Here is a 20567-nt window from a genome sequence, read left to right on the forward strand (position 1 = left end):
CAGCATCGACTTGGAAGGTAAGAAATTCCTTTAAAAATGAAACATGTGCTTTAACTAAACTGATTTAAAAAAGGACTTTGATAAAATCTCAAACATTGTTCCATTTTTTCAATGATTTATATTCTAAAATTGAAATAATGAAATCTTATTTTCAGTTGCTGCGATGGTTTATGGCAAAGTAGCTTCAGAATGCCCACCTGAGGACTCAAAAGTTTATCTAGAAAAAGAGGAGCAAATCCGCAAAGAAATATTGGCTAATATGAAATTGAACGTAACCGAAAAGAAAGGAACGGTTAAAAAGAACAAACAAATGTTTGACCTTGCAAAATGTCTTGAAAAACTTGGAAAGTATGAAGAAGCATTAAAACTTTGTGAAGAGGTCATGAGAACGTATCAAAACCCACCGAAACCAGATGAAGTAAAACCTTTCCTTCTATGCAAAATATACATTGCTCAGTGTTTACATGGACTAAATCACACAATTCAACCTATTTCCTATTTTAAAGCTGTATTAGAACACGACTCTCTCCACAAAAGCCCTGAATCACCAGAGGATGAGCAAGCAGACACAGAAAATAAGGATTACATAGGACTGTGTCACAAGGGTTTGGGACTGTCTTATTGGAAAGATAAAAAGTATGCAGCAAGTTTTGAGCATTTTGGGAAGGCAGGTGATGTTTGGGCTGAAACATTCAATTGGCAACGGCTGAATGAATTGGAAGAGTCCCTCAAGTTAGTTCGGAATTCTCTCATCCAGAAGAAATGCCATGCTGAAGCTGAATCCTGTATCGAAGTTTTAAAGCAAGTAATTGCTCATTACAAGGCATTTCGTTTTATTTCTGAACCAGAAATACTACAGAAGGAGTTGGAACTCACCCAATCTTTGATGGAAATTACATCACTTGATGAACAACAACAGACTGAACTCAAGATGGCTGATATTCTCTTCGAAAGTAAACAATATCAAGATGCTGCAAAACATTACCAACAAGTAGAAAACACGATGATAAAAGGCCTATTTTCATTTGATAAGAAACGGCTTGCAAAATGCCAAATAGGTCGAGCAAAATGTGCACTTCAGGAACAAGAAGAAACCTTGGCAGTTACTCATTTCAATAATGCAATATCATATTTGGAAGCTTTAAAAGAAGATAGTCAGGCAGATGAAAGTGATCTCTACGACTTGGCATTTTGTCACAGAGAACTTGGCATACTTTATGGCAAAAAGCAGGATTATAGTTTATGCTTTCAACATTATGATGCATCGGTGAAGATCTCATTGCAAGTAATTGCCTTGTCAGCAACCATTGCTGAAGAAGTCATCGATGACACTGATAAAATTTTACAGCAAATTCCTCATCAACTGGATTCAATTGGATCAAAACTAAAAAAACAAGAGATTTTTTGTGAAGCTGAACGATGTCGTCAACTGGAGTTGGAAGTTCACTATCGAATATGGAATGCTAAATACAAAGAAGAAAACCAACTAATGTGGTGGGCACACATTAAATTAGAAATTCCTTTAAAGGAAAAGTTGATTTGTGCAACAACTTCATTCGTTGTAAAGCATGAAAATATGTTTCAATTTGCTGAAAGTCTTAGGAATTACAGATATTATCAACAAGCTTTACAATTTTACTATGAGTGTGAGGATATGATGAAAAGTGGAATTGTACCCTTGAATAAACATAGGCTTGCCAATTGTGAAGTTGGTAAAACTATTTGTTTAAATAACCTTGAACCCCATTCAGTTTTACCAGCTGGAGAAAAAACAAAAAATAAAATTGCAAATATTGATGCTGAGGTTAAGGCATACTACCACTTTAACCTTGGCAAATTTTTCTTTGAAAGATGTGAATATGCTGTTTGCTTTGAACATTTTACCACAGCTTGTACAACCTGGATAGAAGTTAATTGTAGTGAGAACTTGAATAAACTACTCTCTACACTTAATGAAAATGGAAGGATTCTTATCAGAAGAAAAATGCATGCTGAGGCTGCACAATGTTTTGAAGTAGCTTTGCCAATATTTCACTGCAGAAACAAGATTGCTTGTTTGAAAGAAGCAGAACTTCGTTCTGTTTCGGTCTTAGCTGAATTGCCAATTACTTTGGCTTGTTGGTTCTACAAGCAAAATAACATGAAAAATTTCATAAAATGGCTAAAGCATGCTGAAGAAATTTTGACTCTTGTAAAGGATTAACAATGTTTCAAACTTGTTGCAAATTGCAATGCAGTTTTTAGTTCGGTATACCATGTATTACGTAACTTTGCTTTAAATCATTCCGGAGATTCTCAATTTTTTTTACCTTGCAAACAACAACCACAGTAAAAACTATTACGTGCATATGACCGGTTAGAATAAAAACAACAATGAATAAAGAAGTTAAAAAATGTCAAACTCTCTTTAACAAACAAAGAGTTTGTTTCAACTACAAAAGAATCAATTGTAGATATCGCGCTGCATTAAAACATTGAATACCTGTGATCATTATATTTGTAACATACACTTCTGAATGTAGAGTTTGTTGTCTAACGTCAAACCTATGTAGTAATAAATGCACTAACTTGATTTGTTCCTCACGTGTGTCATTCGCATTAAACTTTGTCATGTTTAAATGTGGTTGGGAACATGCTCTATTATAACTTTTTCATCGATTTGAATTGCTGCAATAGTGATGATTCTTCTGATACAAGCCAGTGAATAGACACGCTTCTGTTTGAATGCTGTGGAATTTTATGTGTTGTTGCTTTTTTGTACATATTAACTTGTGTTGCTTTGCCACATATCACAGTATTCCATCGTGTATTTTCAGTAACGTTTATGACAACGCAGTAATCTTTTGTGTATCGTGAGTTTTGAGCGCTGTCGTACGAAGCAAGGAAACGAAACCTACTGGGCGACTGCCTTCTATTGTTCGTTTACTCAGCAGTTTCGTTGGTAAGGCAAAGTTAATAACCATTGATATTTACTCAGCTTAAAGTGCAAACAAAACGCAGGCGGACAGGGGAAGCAAAACTACCAAGCGATCCATTATTAAGGCATGTCTATATGTACACAAAACATGCCGTCGGTCAAACATAAAGTCACAAATGACTGCATATATGATTAACTCACTTTGCTTCGATGTTTACCTACACAAGCTGCAATTTTTTAACAAAATGTTTAAATGTTTTGGCTTTGTTGCGTGCCGGAGGTCTTTTCAACATAAATTTTTGTTTCTGTATAGTTACAGCAAAAACTGTCTACATACCAGGGCCATTCACAATATCTCAACGAATCCTAGATGTTGTCAATCGGTCACGAAAAACAAACGTTAGTTGATCTCTAGCGACCACTGCCGGGCAATTAAAACAATGTATGTCCATTTCCCCCTTTTTGTTGTGCAACCACTTTTTTGGAGGATGTTAAGAAATCCTCAGTTTTAACCAAAGGATATTTTCCTCAAGGTTGCTGTTTCGTAATTTACACAAAGTTCACCAGGTTGAGACTAAGTTTACAATTGATGACCCAAGTTAACTTTATGGTTTGTAATCCAACCGGCCCTACATGTAAATGTATAGTGATGCAGAGCTGTATCGAATAAACAAAACAAAACAATCAAACAAACACTTTAAAAAGTCAGTCATTTGTTTTCATGAAAATAACAAACACGTAATAAACATCGCTACTTTTTGCACATCATAAAGGTAAGTATTTTCCCGCCTTTGTTTTGATCTTGTAAGTCGCTGTTCAAAAGACTCATATTCAGATGTATCGAAAGCACGTCCATGTTATAACGCTGATGGCCAAATGGTAAGATATATAAGCGAGACCAGGTGACATACGTCACGTCACTATGGCAGTATAAGCTGAGATGCGACACACACACCTACCCATGTCGCAACTACATCTACGCAACACTGACAAATGCTGAATGAAGCCTTGATACGAAGGTCCAGACACATTTTAACAGCATAGTAAAACTGTTTGCGATTATTTCATCACCAGTAAAATAACCCTAAAAAACTTTACAAATCATAAATTTCATTTTCTCGTCGCCGGTTTTCTCGAAACTTCGTGTGAAATTCATTGCATTAAAAAACTCAGTCAATAATGTCATGGCTTTCTTATACAGAATTGCTAATGTTTGTTGCTAGCAACAAATATATCAATGATATCAATTATGAGCATGATTGTAATCTTGAAAATAAAACATTGCGACAGAACACAGAATGATTCTTGTTCCAAAATGGAAATAAACTAAAGTCTCTACTGGAATGCAAAATAAATTATAATTTGGGAATGAAAAACAAACCAAATGTGTCAATGACTTCACCACTTCAATCAGAAATTAACACAAAAATATGAAGGAAAGATGAAGTTAAATTCCTTGGGATTTACTCACCTTGAAAGTGCTTGAAGTATTTGGGTTCTTCCCCTTTAGCTTCCTAACCATGATAGGGTAACGCACGGTGATAGAATAGTAAGCCAACGTGAACAGCATGAAAATTAACAGAAAACTCCACAGCTTTAAGGTTGCTGTGCACGCCATTCCGCCGCTGCAATACTGACTCAAACACGTGATTAAAAGAAACCAGAAACTTTATTCGGCCGCAGGGCACAAGTTGCAAGCGACTGCTTTGGTATCAACAAAGTTCATTATATGAATATTGGATACTAAGATTTATGAAGATTGGTCGAATTCTGTCTTCACACCTAATTACCACTATCGTAAGAGGCGGAAGTTTTGTGCAATTCTGTGAGTAATGTTACTTGTTGCTTGCTGCATTCCTCAATACTTCAAGACATTACTTATTTATTGGTTGACTCTAGTGATTGCTTGTGTGCAGTACTCTTTTGCGTAACTTTTGTTCAATGCAGTTTAATGCATGCAGTAAATGCGTGATTTAATTAACAAACTTATAATAGAAAATCACCTGTAGATTTATCTGTGCCGTGTTAAAAACTTAAAATCCATTGGTTTCATCAGCCTGCTATGAAGAACATTAATTGAAGGTTTGGAATCATCTTCAATAATAAAGGTTGCCAGATACGGTTTTATGACAACCCCAAATCCATTATTTACCACCGATAAACTTCCTGGCTGTGAGGATAAATTAAGTCAACTCACAAATGAATGTGAGAAATGAGGAGGTTTGGACACCGACGTAACATGTTGCAACTCCAGTATGTTGAAATGACGTGAGTAGGAAGTGATACGACAGTCAGTATGGCGTGATTACCTCAATAAGTGTGACGGTGTATCTCCACACATAATAGTCTGTTTTATACGAATTGTCGCAAAATATCTGTTACGACACAGTTTATGACAAGACAAGTGCATTTGGGTTTACTGATGCAGGGAAGAATGATGAGAAATGCAACCATAGTGCATCGGTAAAGTTTGGCTTCCGTACCAAACCATTCGGGTTCTGGTAAAATGAAAATCCTTGCATTGTAGTCAACGAATCGCGTCATGAATAATAAAAAAAGCATCTTTGCCGATGTATTTTGATTGTGATCCTGTGACCACCAGCCTCCATAATATGACGTCAAGCAAAGTGTTTTTGGAACGCCTGCACATGTTGCAACTAAACCCACGTTATCCCACGCATTAACTGTCTATATATGAAGGCTCAGATACCATGAAGCCAGTATTTGAAAATTGGGTTTTGAAAAATATTTGCAGTGAAAGGAAGACTTGGAAATGGAAAACTATTCTCAACATGCCGATGTGATGAAACCATTCGGGTGAGCATTTCGTGTATCAAACATATATGATGTATTGTGCGATGGGCAGGAACGATTCGTCTTAAGCAAGCAACGCTGAATACGTTTAGTTTGTGCTGGGGAGGCGCTACTTCGTTGTTGCGATATGAAATTTGATGTGATTGGTCTTTGAAGTAATTCCAAGAACTAATCATTGTCATTCCTAAATAATAACGCAGCCAAATCCAATGCATGTTTTTAACGTCAGAAAACTTGTTTTTGTTCTAACAGACATGCACGTGCTGAACCAATCCCCATGAAGGGACCTTGTAAGTGTTATATTATTACTTAGATACTTTGTAGACCAATTATAAACACTAATGTTTTCGCTTTAGTTTACATGGTTGGAGAAAAGGATGGAAATGAGGTAAGAAACCTTACTTGATAAATTGCCGTTGTTCAGGATGATACAAAAACTAATGATGTCATGAAAAAAATAACTAATGATGTCATGATGTGTGTAAAGGACAATTATTCAAAACAAAAGCTTCATCATAAAATCCACATTGCCATATTGATATACTTTGCAGCTAAATATGAGGAGAGTGACGGTTGAAAACGGTGAAATCACCAGCGTTGTGGCAGAAACTTCGCTTTCTGTAAGTTGTAAACTGCATTTGCCCACAATTTTTTGTTACTTAAATTCTACCTTAAGCTATAAAAAACATTTAATATTCTCTTTTAATATGGCCGTGTTATTATGGAAAAGTCAAAATATACGCTTCATCTATGATGAATTCGGCAAACATTACTCGCAGTTTATATCAGTGAAAATATTCACAGGGAAATGAGAAAAAGGTTGGAGTATTCGAATCAGACAGACAAGACTTAACACCTGGAAGGGTAAAAGTTTATAACTTTGCGAATCTGTACATATACATTATTAAATGTTTGCCAGATTGCTTCACGAATGAAGGTAGTTGAAGAATATTATTGAAATTAAACGCTTTACGTTATTTAGATTGCTTGGCTGCTGAAATTTCTGGACTACGAAGTTGGCATTTACACATTCAGTGAATCTTCTGTCACTCCATATCTAAAAGGAGCCATCATATGTTTATCTGTGGCCGATGATTTAACCATGTTGGCAGGTCCATCTAACGACTGGCTGAAAAAACGAGATTCTGTAATTGTTGTGTTTGTCAACCCAAGACCGGGATCAAACAAACTTTGCACGATTCCTGAAATTCGTCAAACTGCCGGTGAGACATTTTGCTGACATGCGTCATGGAAATAATGAAAGTCCCGATAGCTTTATGTGTAACAAAGGTTTATCAACGAATTTTTTGAACAATTGCTGTACAAAATCCTAAGTCCCAAGTTTGACACGGCTTCTATTTGAATTAGTGGTGCAGATATTGATTACAAGATGAAATAAAATGCATCAAGGAAAAACCTTGGCAAAAAACGATCTATAGGATACCTTGGAAATATTTAGAATATTTTATATTGTTTACATGTTACGTCATAATATGTGATCTTATGAAACATGATACTGTTTAGTGAAGCCATACTTACAGATATATAGTCTTAATTGCTTCGAAAACATTACGTTGTCGCGTTGTCCGCATAGCATAGAACACGTAGTATTGTTACTGCAGCAACCACAATAAGTCACCAATTCACCGAACTCGAAAGAGAAGAAATCCTGACCGGAAATAGTATCCAGGATATCCTGGGTTCAAATCCCAGTGAGGTCAAAAATAAATAGAATATAATTTGTGACACACAGAGTCACATGGATTTCTTGGTCCGTTCTTCGACATGACGACTGAAGGATGCAGAAACTCATCTTTTCGCGAGGTTTTCTTCCAGATGGAGTTGGTCCTTCGCAGGATCATCAACCAACTCACTATTCCTGCCATTGAAAAATAAATCTTGCATCAGTTTATCAGTGCTTATAATTGTATTCAACATGGAAAAATAAGCAAGCTTAATCCTCTTCCCATATCTTACTTTAACGATTTACATTTGGACTTTATGTGTATGGCAATGATTGGGAAATATTATGCACTTTTCTTTACTAGCGTGTACTCTTATTTATGCATGCATTTTTATATTTAATATGTGTATATTTAAATACATACAATGGGGACACTATACTTAATTCAAATATGTAAACAAATGCTGTAATTTGATCTGATTTAAATAATTGTATCAACTAATTATATAGAAACCCATCTGTCTCAAATCACCAAACTGCACTATGGTGTATTGGGTATTTGAGGTTCCCACCTTCCTTCACTACTGGCCCCATCTTAGGATTTATATTGAAGAAAATTTCTAGATCTGCAAATGCTCGTTTCGAACTCTTTTCAATGAGAATAATTGAACGCAACAACATCAACCTGTAATGCATTGGTGTCAACCGGAAGGTTTAACGAGTACACATACATTAATAAAACAAATTCATGCATCTTTGGATGAGGTTTAGTGTAATTTTGTGGATTGCAATAAAGCTACTGGGTGTACTGTTGGTAAAACCCAAGTATTGCAAGAAATGAATCGCAGAAGTGCTGTTAATGCACCGGTGATTATACTTTTGTTCCCGCTTGTTTTCCAAGGAAGTGTTTGTTTGGAAAAAGTTTGTATCTTTTCAATATTAGCAATGCGCCATAATTGTGTTACAACAACAACAATTGCTTTTTACTAAAGCTGCAACAATCAAACTTTTAACGCCATTTAAACAGTTCAAATCTACGTTGGTTTTTGCACTTCACACAATCACCTGAGGGCGTCAAAGATTTATATTTGATTTCAATTGAGTGACGCGCTTTGCGTGCAAACGAAATTCCCATTTAAGGACCTGACTAGGATATCCTGGGTATTATTTAAAAAATAAATAAATAAATAAAATATACCGAAACGTTTTTGTAAAAACCCATTTGATAAAAATTCCAATTAAAAAAACACTACAATTTGCGCATGTAAATGTACCAGGTACAAACAAATGCAGCGACGAAAACTGTGAGGACATTTTGGACATTCCGCACGAACCAATAGCAATTTTGTTGTATATACTTGCACACTTGTCTAAAGAATGAAATTCTACAAGAATCTATTTGACCAGCAAGAATCTATTTGACCAACGAATTCAGGGCCAGCACCCTAGTAAGGGAACAAGCGAACCATATTTGCTTTATGACGTCACAGTCATGTATCGCAAACAAGAACTTTGTCCTGACAAACAATTGGTATACACAACGATAAGGAAATTTCAGCACTAACTGGCAGAGGCGGGCTTGTAACCATTTTTATGACACGTGTCACTAAGTGACATATGTCACCAAATCGAGCATGTCACTATGCATGTCACCAAATTTCAGCATGTCACATTGCGTGTCACCGCATGTCACATTGCGTGTCACCAGTATGTCACATTGTGTGTCACCAACATGTCACATTGCGTGTCACCAGTATGTCACATTGTATGTCACCAGTATGTCACATTGCGTGTCACCAACATGTCACTTTGTATGTTACGGAGAGACACCAAATTCAAAAACATTTAGTCTTGATGTAGCAATATATTTTAAGACATATAACTTATTACTTATTGTAGCTTGATGTGTATGTAATGAAGCTCACTTTCTGATGTTTTCGTTTTTACCTTGATGGATTAAACAAAAAACAACCATTTGGAAAAAACTTTTATTGGCAATGTTGCAATTGAAGGCAAATAAGAGCTACAGGGAAAGACAATACTGCGTTCAGTTAATTGACATAACTGCGATTTGCCTGGAGTTTACCTTTAACACAGAGCAACCCACCAAAATGCCCACCAACAAAAAATCATGAATAGTAATTCACTTTTCTGAAAATTAAATATTGTGTGACATCTACTTACAATAAAATAGTAAAGCATTTCGTTGCAATATAGTGGACAAATACTTGCAAGTTTTGTTAATGCAGATATTACATAGGAAAATCTAGGTTACAAAAATCACTGTAGTGTCATGATATTGCAGTACAAGCAGTAAAATAGAATGGGTTGAGTGCAAAACATGTGGAGCATATAATTGTACAGACAAACGCCAAAGCTAATAACGTGCTAGCAGACATGAGCAAACGTTTCGACCTTGCACACAACATGCCCGACAAGCTTGTTTACCCCTTTCTGGGCATAGCCATTCATTCCTTCCATGTACAATGCTTGCTCATGTCTACTAGCACATTGTTAGCTTTGGCGATCTTTAAAAGAATGGGTTAAGGTTTGCAGTTTTGGTGTAAAATTTTAGCACCTTTTTGGGCAACATACATTGGCAGATTTTTATAATGCTGAGGTAAACACACTTGTAGCAGGTGATAGTATTCACTCATTTTCATCTTAGACAACATCCAGTTAATGCGCTAACAACACTTTGCAAAAGTTGGTGGATGTAAAGTGCCATTCCATGCTGAAAAATTCTATATTCATATACTACTAAAAGGAAGAATTATGAAATATATGGAAGAATTATGTGTGTACTAAACCATGTTTAAAGCAGTTTAAAGCTCAATAAATAGTATAAAAAATTAAAATTTTCATTGGTGGTAATGTCACAGCACAGTCAAAAATATAACATACACTTTCACATTTAACAAATCACATTTAGAAACACGGAAGCATTTAAAATATCACACAATGGTAGATGTAGAAACGGTATATACTTTTAGTTTGGGAAACAGTAGTCTTCTTGGAATCATTTCTAACTGCTACCCCGACACCTGCATTATAAGGTTGCTTTATTACATAGGAATATGCAGTAAATATGGGGTGCTTCTAAGAAGACATTCAGCCAAGAGGAATCATAGGCAATGGGCATAGGTGTGCCCACCATTCCTACAATGCTGAGGCTCAATGCCTACATTAACCGGTAAATACACACACAAATACAGATCTTAGGTGTGGTGTTTCTCAATTGAACTTTGCAACTATTATAGTTATATCCATATTCAAATTAACCATATTTTCACAACTGTGTAGTTTACTTACCATGTAATTTATAAGTAAAGTGGCATATCCAACATAACACTGCAACTTGCACTTGAATACCCCAGTACAATACACCATTGCACATGCTCTTGTCATTCTGGAAAACTTTCATCCAGAATTGGTGAAAATCCAAAATATTCACATTGTTTCCCTTTTCCAAAAAATGATTGCAATCAGCCGTGTGTCACATGCAGATTTCCAAGTTGTAGATGATCTGCTAAATCAAGAAGGTTTGAGGAAAATAACCCCCAAAGCTCCAATTTTATGTTTGTTTCATCTGCAGCAGGCAGGATTAAATACAAGCTAGTAAGATGGGCACTAGCAGCATTTCACTACACAATAACTGTTTCTAAAGGCACCTCCTGATTTACTTACAAACATTAAAAGTTATGTGTCTGTTGTAGCCTACTGTTCACATGAGAAATTTTATTCCTCGAAATCGCCTATAACCTAAATCGTAGCATTCTAATTATCTTAATTCCACTAAATAAAATGATTTAGTTAGTAGTCGAGCCCTTTCTTGCTTCAAAACGTAGATATCAAAACACTGCAAGCAACAAAGTGGTAAACTACGCAAATTCAACCTGTTTGAAAAGTGACATGCAAAGTGACATACAGTTGTTGAGTTTGGTTGTGAACAACATGTCACATGTCACCACTAGGGGCGCTGTTGAGCTAAACCTAACATCGGTATGTCCATAAGTATGGATAAGTAGCTCAACAGCGCCCCTAGTGGTGACATGTGACATGTTGTTCACAACCAAACTCAACAACTGTATGTCACTTTGCATGTCACTTTTCAAACAGGTTGAATTTGCGTAGTTTACCACTTTGTTGCTTGCAGTGTTTTGATATCTACGTTTTGAAGCAAGAAAGGGCTCGACTACTAACTAAATCATTTTATTTAGTGGAATTAAGATAATTAGAATGCTACGATTTAGGTTATAGGCGATTTCGAGGAATAAAATTTCTCATGTGAACAGTAGGCTACAACAGACACATAACTTTTAATGTTTGTAAGTAAATCAGGAGGTGCCTTTAGAAACTGTTATTGTGTAGTGAAATGCTGCTAGTGCCCATCTTACTAGCTTGTATTCAATCCTGCCTGCTGCAGATGAAACAAACATGAAATTGGAGCTTTGGGGGTTATTTTCCTCAAAACTTCTTGACTTAGCAGATCATCCACAACTTGGAAATCTGCATGTGACACACGGCTGATTGCAATCATTTTTTGGAAATGGGAAACAATGTGAATATTTTGGATTTTCACCAATTCTGGATGAAAGTTTTCCACACTTCCGGATTCTGGTGATGTTTCCAGAATGACAAGAGCATGTGCAATGGTGTATTGTACTGGGGTATTCAAGTGCAAGTTGCAGTGTTATGTTGGATATGCCACTTTACTTAAATTACATGGTAAGTAAACTACACAGTTGTGAAAATATGGTTAATTTGAATATGGATATAACTATAATAGTTGCAAAGTTCAATTGAGAAACACCACACCTAAGATCTGTATTTGTGTGTGTATTTACCGGTTAATGTAGGCATTGAGCTTCAGCATTGTAGGAATGGTGGGCACACCTATGCCCATTGCCTATGATTCCTCTTGGCTGAATGTCTTCTTAGAAGCACCCATATTTACTGCATATTCCTATGTAATTAAGCAACCTTATAATGCAGGTGTTGGGGTAGCAGTTAGAAATGATTCCAAGAAGACTACTGTTTCCCAAAGGAGTATACTATGGTATGTCACTTGTAAAATATGTTAGAATGCCGTTTGTAATGTACACATCTGTAGCTAGTTTGGGGACACATCGGGAGAATTGCATTATGCTTGCAGCAGCAGCAGCAGCACAGAAGTGCAATGTTGGCAGTTGAAGGTAAAGAAAAAGCTTGGCAATTAATAAAATTATTTTACTTTGTACAAGTAATCTATTAAAAGAAAAAATCTATAGGAAGTGTACAGTGCAACATCTCAAAGAGGTGCATATTAATAAAACCAAAATGTTTACACACCTATAGTTGAACGAATTTAGTGCAAAGCTAGCCAATGAAAAATATTCTTCATAAATACCTTTGCTACAAAAGGAAAATAAATGGATTTGTACAAGGTTTTTGTGTTATTTACTGTTAATAATAGTCGTGTTTAACGGACTGAAACTGTCCGGGTTGCAATTTTTTGGCCTGTGCTGAGGCCGCATCACTTTTATAAAATTTACTGATAATCTGTGCAAAAATAATTAACAAATATAATAACATACAAAACAAATTCGGATAATCCTTATTGTTAACCAAAAAACATCAAAATTGGCTGATTACATTTATGTTATGTGTTTCAGTATCACCACCACTAACATTAGAAATGTTTCAAGTGGAATACTGTTTCTCAACATATTTGCAGATGGTTAAGGTGGAATTATGAAACAGCCAATTCCTGGATACTTTCTTGTGTTTCATCCTTGTGTTTCATCACTGTGTATCTCCTGTTCCAATTTTACTTCTAAATGAACAATGGTGCTCACCCTTTGTATTTCATGCAATTTATCAGTTGGACAATCCTTCCCCTATTTTGTTCATAAGCTTTTAAATGTTCGAATCATGGGTAACATTAAGGTTACTATTTGTCATACACATATACAGCATGTTTTTTGCAATTTGTATTCCACACGTCAAAGACGGCAAATATCACAAAAAAAATCTGATTGGCTCAAATTTAATGAAGCAATTGATGCACATTCCTTGTGTGCCCATCTACCACATCCATCACACAATACCTGCAATGGTTAAAACATTTGTTGGAATTTATGTGTTGGGAGTATTTCGCATCAAGTTACACAAAATAAATACCCATTCCACATTTCGCTTCTTTGATGCAGGCGGAATTTCATTGCTGCAGTTTATGCATAAATTTTTTACTGCATTAATATCTAACATAAAATATTTAGTTTAGCCCTAATATAAAATGATGCTATTTGAGGCACAAAATGACAACTGTACCAGAAGAATCTAATAATAGATTTCCAATTTCTATTCTATAATTGGCACAAGAAGCTTTGTCAGTTTTTGGAAAACTGTTGTTGTTAAGGAAATTCATAGCTTGCTGCAAAAAAAAATGTTTTTTAATCTCATTTCCTGCACAAGCACATGTAAATTTAGGTAATTTTATTACAATTGCCTACCTTCAAAACTAGTGGGCCACAGTTGTGTCCATCAATCTGTACTGCATGTTTGTCGTAATTTACTTTCCACTCACCCAAACTTCGAATTTTTTTATAAAATTTGCACATTGATCTAAAAATTTGTACACAGCACGCCATTTGAAAACCGACCAGTAAGTAGTTCACATGGTGAAGCAAAGATATATATGTACATACATACATATGCACATAATAAAACTGTCAATCTACATCTACCTGACTACCTCACACTGCAATAACTCTGTTTAATGCTATATTATTTAGGTATACAGTCCAAGGTTCTGAAAGCATTTCATACGAAATAAATAAAAACTTCCATACTTCCAGTTTTCAATTGTTTGGTCCGAATAAGAACGTTCATGTCCCAGGGGGTCATACATATGCATGATTTTTTGTTCATTATCTTTTATCTGAAACATTACAACTTTAATATCTTAGAAATGTAAACAATTTCACCTTTTTACGAGAAGAATCCAGTGGTTTGAATTTACATGCAGTGGTGTAATAAATGAATTCTCCATGATTGATTTTGCCTGCACGAAGTAATACAATGAAATATGTTTGACAAAGCGCAGAGAAGACTTATTTTTACACTAACCAGGGTTCTTGTAATCATTGTTCTAAATTTACCCTTCCACAGCCACGCAGTTGAATAGAGAGTGGATATGGCTTTGATTTTTTTCTGTACGACCCAGTACGTTATAAAAGTTTTCAAAAGAACATTTAGCTGCTAGTCATATACATACAAGTTACTGGCTTTAATTTCAAAACAGGTCATTAGCTTTTACATTATCTTACCTCTTTACAGATCACTTCAACAACAGCATCCATTATCTGCAGGCACAAAAAAAAGGTTTTAATTGATGACAATTTGTACATTTAACCTACTCTGTCATCAAGCCAATTGCCTTCAATCCCTAAAAGTGCTTTACTGTCAAATATCATATCTTCCACCACTGCCTCCACTCGATTTACATTACTTTTTTTTAGTGTATTCCATGCTTGTGATATGTCTAAACAACTGCAATAGGTGATGATTCTGCATACCACTTTGCAAAACTCTACCTTCAAAATGGTGTGGTAATTTGTAAATATTTCTGGTACTGTCACACTTGGTTATAGTAACTGCACTGGATGCCTGCATGGAAGAAATATCTTTGTTCTGTTTAAAAGTAATGATTAATGTTTGTCATACAAATTTACTAAAGTAACCTTTTCTATCGCATCTGCACTGGATGCCTGCATGGAAGAAATATCTTCGTTCTGTTTAAAAGTAATGATTAATGTTTGTCATACAAATTTACTAAAGTAACCTTTTCTATCGCATCTGCACTGGATGCCTGAATGGAAGAAATATCTTCGTTCTGTTTAAAAGTAGTGATTAATGTTTGTCATACAAATTTACTAAAGTAACCTTTTCTATCGCATCTGCACTGGATGCCTGCATGGAAGAAATATCTTCGTTCTGTTTAAAAGTAATGATTAATGTTTGTCATACAAATTTACTAAAGTAACCTTTTCTATCGCATCTGCACTGGATGCCTGCATGGAAGAAATATCTTCGTTCTGTTTAAAAGTAATGATTAATGTTTGTCATACAAATTTACTAAAGTAACCTTTTCTATCGCATCTGCACTGGATGCCTGAATGGAAGAAATATCTTCGTTCTGTTTAAAAGTAGTGATTAATGTTTGTCATACAAATTTACTAAAGTAACCTTTTCTATCGCATCTGCACTGGATGCCTGCATGGAAGAAATATCTTCGTTCTGTTTAAAAGTAATGATTAATGTTTGTCATACAAATTTACTAAAGTAACCTTTTCTATCGCATCTGCACTGGATGCCTGCATGGAAGAAATATCTTCGTTCTGTTTAAAAGTAATGATTAATGTTTGTCATACAAATTTACTAAAGTAACCTTTTCTATCACATCTGCACTGGATGCCTGCATGGAAGAAATATCTTCGTTCTGTTTAAAAACAACAGTTACCAAAAGTCAAAAATCACTGTTACACTATAAAGAGCAACCTTGTTCAATTTATCACTTTGAGCATTGTTCTTTCCAACAATTCTCCTGTCTACAAACAAAATTAGTCACACAAATTAGAAATTGCAATTTTATTGGTATTGATGAAATGTACTAAACCAGGTAAAAGACAAAAAGTTATAATACCTTTCACAATTGGAGTTACAATTCCCAAACAGTCAGTTGTAATGTTTGAAAATCTCCTTTTTAGCTTTTTTACAAATTTTTCATTGATGTCTTGGTTACGCAGGTGTAGTGTAAGCCTGCTTATGAAAATGTAGTTCACAAAATTCATTCCACACACTGAATACCTAAAATAATAAAAAATTAAAAAAATTTGTTGTTGTACTACAGGTAGTAGATCTTACCGATCCTTTGACATATCTGCATTTGTTTGCTCACAAATGCTTGTGTTTACCATTAAATTTGTGTTTTTAATGTCCCTGAATGTTGTTGCTGGACCACGTTTCTTGGATTTTATGTGAAAAGAATCACAAAGACTGTAATGATTTTTGGAAGAAGAATGCATGTCCACTTTTACAGTTGGCAACATGCCCTCTTTCTCCAACTTTAAATTTTCATCATTCCATTCATACAACATGCCATTGTATGGCCAAAACATATTGGCCAGTCTGTTTTCTCCATGCAAGGCAACCTTTTTTCATATGACATGTTTCAAATGTAAATAGGCCATTGCAACATAAAACACTCACCTGGGATGCAATGTCACAAATTATAAATTTTGGTCTTTGTGCAAATGACAAAAGTCCATCTATATAATCCCTGGCACTTTCCTGGCGCAGAAGGCATTTCATATACACACAAATTCCATGGATGCATCTAAAATGCACAATCCCACCTACAAGTGAATTACATCACAAAAACTTATAAAATAATAGCTAAGTAATCTTTGGTTAAATTAAATTACTGTAGAACTGTGTAACCCACCTCCACATTTCTTAATGCTTCGAAATGCTTTCGGAAAAAAATCCTTGAAAAGAAGCAGTTCCATCAGCTCATTTATAATGTCGTCACTACTTCCATCACATTTAAGGCCAAATTCAGTGCACAACTGCTTAAGATTGTGGGCATTTCCCTGTATGAAAAATTTAGCAGTGGTCTGAGTCAATAAATAATTTTTAACAGCAGTAAAAAATGCAGTTATATTATTTTGTATACATCAGCAAGCACAGAAGTTTGCTTTAAAATTCAATAATATCATGTACATTGACAGTCTTGGTAATTTGTTTAGAGATGTTTTTTTCAATTTACTTTGTTTCCACTAAACAAACTGTTCATTATGTCTTCATGAGACAAATTCTTGTAAAAACTAGATTTTTGGCTTAATGGTTTTGCTTTGTTCAGAACATTTCCCTTTTTAAATTCTGTGTTGGGGATTTCATTCGAAATCCTTGATTTGTGTCCAATCCAGGGCGAAATTGTTTCGTAATTTATAGGTACCTTCCAAGGATTGTTCGAAGGGGCTATTACAAAAATACAAACAAATTAACTAAGAAACATGCTAAACTATGTATTTGTACATGTGATTAACAGTACCAACCAATTCACAAATTTAGTAATTAACTAATTACTAATTAACTATTACCGAAAAATCCTCTTCCTATAATCTCTTTTTCATATAGAAGCCACAGATTGTCCATGTTAACAGTTTCTTTCCATTGTGTTTGCACTTTTTTGACAGACTCAACTTGAACACACACAAAAAAGCACAGATAGGTTTTAGCATGGTTATGTGATGACAGTTATTTAGCACCTGGTCTTAAACAAGTGTTTTTCCAGTTACCATCTCCAACAATTATTATTGGATTATATCCACATTTGTGACACACAAAATTGTATTCAAGCTCTTGTAAAGCTACAAAATGGTACACACCATTTCGTATATCGTTTACTGGTACACTTTTGTCGCCAAAAATTAACTTGAGGCTTCTTTCAACTGCGACATGATTCTGAAAGCGAAAAAGGTTTGCCAGATCCCAGGATAAATGTTGCACAAAAATTACTGACTTTTATGCCTCTAACAAAATATGAGCAAAGCTTTGTTGTCAAAAATACTGAATTGTTGAAATTGTGAAAGCCACTTTTGTAATCCTGGAATCGAAACTTTATATCACATTTGTTACATTTTTTTCCAGCGACTTGAACATCTTCCAAGGACAAAATATGTGATAAGTTGTGCACCACAATATTATAAAAATTGTTTATTACTTTTCCAAATATTGCCGAAACCATACACAGTAGCATTAAATTCTCTTAACAATGTCAAAGAACTGAAGCAGGCTGGGCAGCTCTTTTCAGTGGCAATGAGTGGACCTAATGGTGGATTCTCATTCAGAAGTTCTGGAGGTAAATTTGCCGGAATTCTCTTGCATTTAAGATAATAATCCATCAAAAAATGGTCCGATTTTGATGGAGTAAAACCACCAAACCTACAAAAAGTCATGTACTTGTATCTGTTAATAATACTTTGTTATTTTAGCACATTGACTACTGGATAAAATTCAAACCTGTCCCTTTCTTCTCTAAATATATCTCCCTGAAATTGCATCATATACCACTTTGCAACTGCTTCATGTATACATGATCGATTGCATTTGGAAGTGGGACACTGGCAAGACCAGTAACCACTTGCCCTTTCAAATGAAACTCTAATCCTTTGCAGACGGCAAAAATATTTCACCTGACCAGTATAGACAGAGTAATAAAATGTGTTTAGGCTGTAACCTAAACTTTGAAAATCTAGGTACACAACCAAGGGGGTGGACTCATTTTCACTTGTGCTAAACATTTTTTCGACAGAATTTTTTGTTTCCTTTGATATTAAATGGATTTCCACCAACTTGTGCAAAAATTCTAGCTTTAACAGTTTTTTTTCCGTCTCCATTTGTGCATTTTCCAGTGCCCTCAAATGTTCGCATTCCAAGGATGGGTTGGATAAACCAATGGCATTCATTAGGTCCTGACATTCTGTATTGGAGCAAAATATCATTTGCTTGGCAATATTTTTTTGCACATGTATGGGTGCAGCCAATCCAACAGAAGATTTTGCTACAGCAAAAATCCCTCTGCTTTGATCTATGGAAATGCTTGGAAATTTATTCTCCAGTATTTCATGATTTTGCTGGGCATGTCTTCGCAAAGACGAAAGATGATTGTAGCTTTTATCGCAGTGTAAGCAATTGTACAGTTTGTTTTGTTTGCTTCCTGCAAATTTGTTTACAATTTTATTAAATAACTGTGCTATTCATTATTGTTTTCTTTTAAATATGTTTCTTGCTCAAAAACCTTCTTGAACAACATTATGCCCTACCTTCACTCACTGTATTCTCTGACTTTGCAGTAAAAGTTTGTTGCTGTCCTTTGCATTTTTCTAAAACATAACTTCTGCTGCAATAAATACTTTATTCAAGTTGTGCATGTTGATTATCACTACACTTTAGTGCTTGTATACAGCAACCATGGGACATTGGTCTCTTAACACTTTTTCTTACAAGCAGTTTTCGGTAATTATTTACAACTGGTATTGGTAAAAACTAACTTATCTATAAAACATAATTTCCAGCAACATGGCCAACCAATAACTTACTTATATGATTTTTGAAGTTAGGCATTCTAGTTATTATTTTTTTGCATTTTGGACAATGATAGTGACCTCGTTTTATTTTTTTGTCCGTGTAATCAATACACGTCTGGTCATAACACGGCATCTCTGCATAGATAAAAGTGAATGTCATAAATTGTCAATCTTCACAAAGCTTGTAGGGTATGTACCTTTTTTGTTATCCATTTCTTTGTTGCACAATTTGTATACCTTTAGCATTAATTTTATTTCAAAATCCACTGTATCACACAAAAGACAACAAAATTTTATATACATAATTATATATAAAATATATATATAATTGTAAGTCACACATAATTAAAATGGATCCTTGCAACACCTTATGCTTTTGGAATGCTAGATATCACCACCGAATACTTCATAACGTTTAAATGACCTAAACTTAATAATTGTGTACCTCATTCAAATGCCTCATTTAAATAACGGTATATAGCCTATTACAATTTAACACAATGTCCAATATGTAGCTTTTTGAACCCTGTTTAATAAAAATGTATCAACATAACATAAGCTTGGACACAAATGTTTTAAATAATAGGCAGAACAAAAACAATATAATAGTTCATTTGAAGTCATTGTATCGTGATGGTTGTCATCTTATTCGTATGCTGCAGGTAAGCAGTCAGTTATATGTCCAATGTTCTACTACATCTGCTCTGTCACCTTTGCGAAACCATTCTCTTTTGTCATAGAATTGAAAGTTCATCTTTGCAGCAATATGAGCAATTTGATGTATTGTTCTTATTTCTTCAAGGCTTAATTTCCACCTTTTTGATATCACCCAGTACCACAAACAAACAAACTGACATGCAAAGTGACACGCACCAACGGTGACATGCAAAGTGACATGCTGAAGTTTTGTGACACGTGAAGTGACATGCTTGGAAAAAGTGACATATGTCACCGTGTGACATGTGTCACGAAAACGGTTACAGCCCCTGTTGAACTGGCACCTGCAACATATATTGAA

At 35.0% G+C, this 20567-nt stretch overlaps 2 protein-coding genes and 1 long non-coding RNA gene across 10 annotated transcripts; 2 read left to right on the forward strand and 1 right to left on the reverse strand.

The window, feature by feature from the left end:
* Positions 1-5622: 5622 nt before the first annotated feature.
* LOC145903451 (uncharacterized) lies at positions 5623-7854 on the forward strand. The gene is made up of 7 exons (XM_082991531.1): positions 5623-5734; positions 5984-6021; positions 6088-6119; positions 6283-6351; positions 6536-6595; positions 6714-6954; positions 7485-7854. Exons 1-7 carry the CDS (start codon positions 5691-5693, stop codon positions 7625-7627), a joined length of 627 nt encoding a protein of 208 aa, XP_082847657.1. The 5' UTR covers positions 5623-5690; the 3' UTR covers positions 7628-7854.
* Positions 7855-9336: 1482 nt separating this feature from the next.
* On the reverse strand, positions 9337-20414 carry LOC145901678 (uncharacterized). Of its 6 annotated transcripts, XM_082989440.1 has the most exons (23): positions 19747-20414; positions 19562-19684; positions 18184-18404; positions 17983-18122; positions 17729-17924; positions 17561-17662; positions 17227-17438; positions 16903-17050; positions 16668-16813; positions 16323-16609; positions 16102-16265; positions 15957-16006; positions 15847-15897; positions 14726-14761; positions 14526-14657; positions 14392-14460; positions 14249-14337; positions 13910-14021; positions 13728-13830; positions 13578-13657; positions 13253-13504; positions 10728-10941; positions 9337-10459 (listed from the first exon to the last, which is right to left on the reverse strand). In XM_082989440.1, the coding sequence occupies exons 3-21, from the start codon at positions 18362-18364 to the stop codon at positions 13400-13402; spliced, it is 2403 nt and encodes an 800-aa protein (XP_082845566.1). In that variant the 5' UTR covers positions 18365-18404; positions 19562-19684; positions 19747-20414; the 3' UTR covers positions 9337-10459; positions 10728-10941; positions 13253-13399. The 6 variants fall into 6 exon arrangements, with proteins under 6 accessions (XP_082845566.1, XP_082845563.1, XP_082845564.1 ...); XM_082989437.1 differs by lacking the exons at positions 19562-19684; positions 19747-20414 and adding an exon at positions 18483-19546; XM_082989438.1 differs by lacking the exons at positions 19562-19684; positions 19747-20414 and adding an exon at positions 18483-19546 and having other exon boundaries at positions 14526-14609; positions 18184-18428.
* Positions 11505-13185, forward strand: LOC145901680 (uncharacterized). 3 transcript variants are annotated; one of them, XR_014402564.1, is made up of 4 exons: positions 11506-12143; positions 12411-12474; positions 12529-12610; positions 13070-13185. It is a non-coding gene; the product is annotated as an uncharacterized LOC145901680 (long non-coding RNA). The 3 variants fall into 3 exon arrangements; XR_014402565.1 differs by having other exon boundaries at positions 11505-12147; positions 12423-12610; XR_014402563.1 differs by lacking the exon at positions 12529-12610 and having other exon boundaries at positions 13070-13169.
* Positions 20415-20567: the final 153 nt, after the last annotated feature.

Source organism: Ascidia mentula, chromosome 5 (genome assembly GCF_947561715.1).
Source record: "Ascidia mentula chromosome 5, kaAscMent1.1, whole genome shotgun sequence".
Classification (NCBI taxonomy): domain Eukaryota; kingdom Metazoa; phylum Chordata; class Ascidiacea; order Phlebobranchia; family Ascidiidae; genus Ascidia; species Ascidia mentula.

What these genes read in the sequence shown, in the direction of transcription:
- LOC145903451 (XM_082991531.1), top strand. Translation starts at nt 5,691, where the DNA reads ATGGAAAACTATTCTCAACATGCCGATGTGATGAAACCATTCGG. An exon ending in GATGTGATGAAACCATTCGG is followed by an intron (nt 5,735 to 5,983) that starts GTGAGCATTTCG and finishes TTGTTCTAACAG; the next exon opens with ACATGCACGTGCTGAACCAA. An exon ending in AAGACTTAACACCTGGAAGG is followed by an intron (nt 6,596 to 6,713) that starts GTAAAAGTTTAT and finishes TACGTTATTTAG; the next exon opens with ATTGCTTGGCTGCTGAAATT.
- LOC145901678 (XM_082989435.1), bottom strand. Translation starts at nt 18,964, where the DNA reads ATGATATTTTGCTCCAATACAGAATGTCAGGACCTAATGAATGCCATT. An exon ending in GCAGATATGTCAAAGGATCG is followed by an intron (nt 16,266 to 16,322) that starts GTAAGATCTACT and finishes TTATTATTTTAG; the next exon opens with GTATTCAGTGTGTGGAATGA. An exon ending in TCTATTATTAGATTCTTCTG is followed by an intron (nt 13,658 to 13,727) that starts GTACAGTTGTCA and finishes ATTTTATGTTAG; the next exon opens with ATATTAATGCAGTAAAAAAT.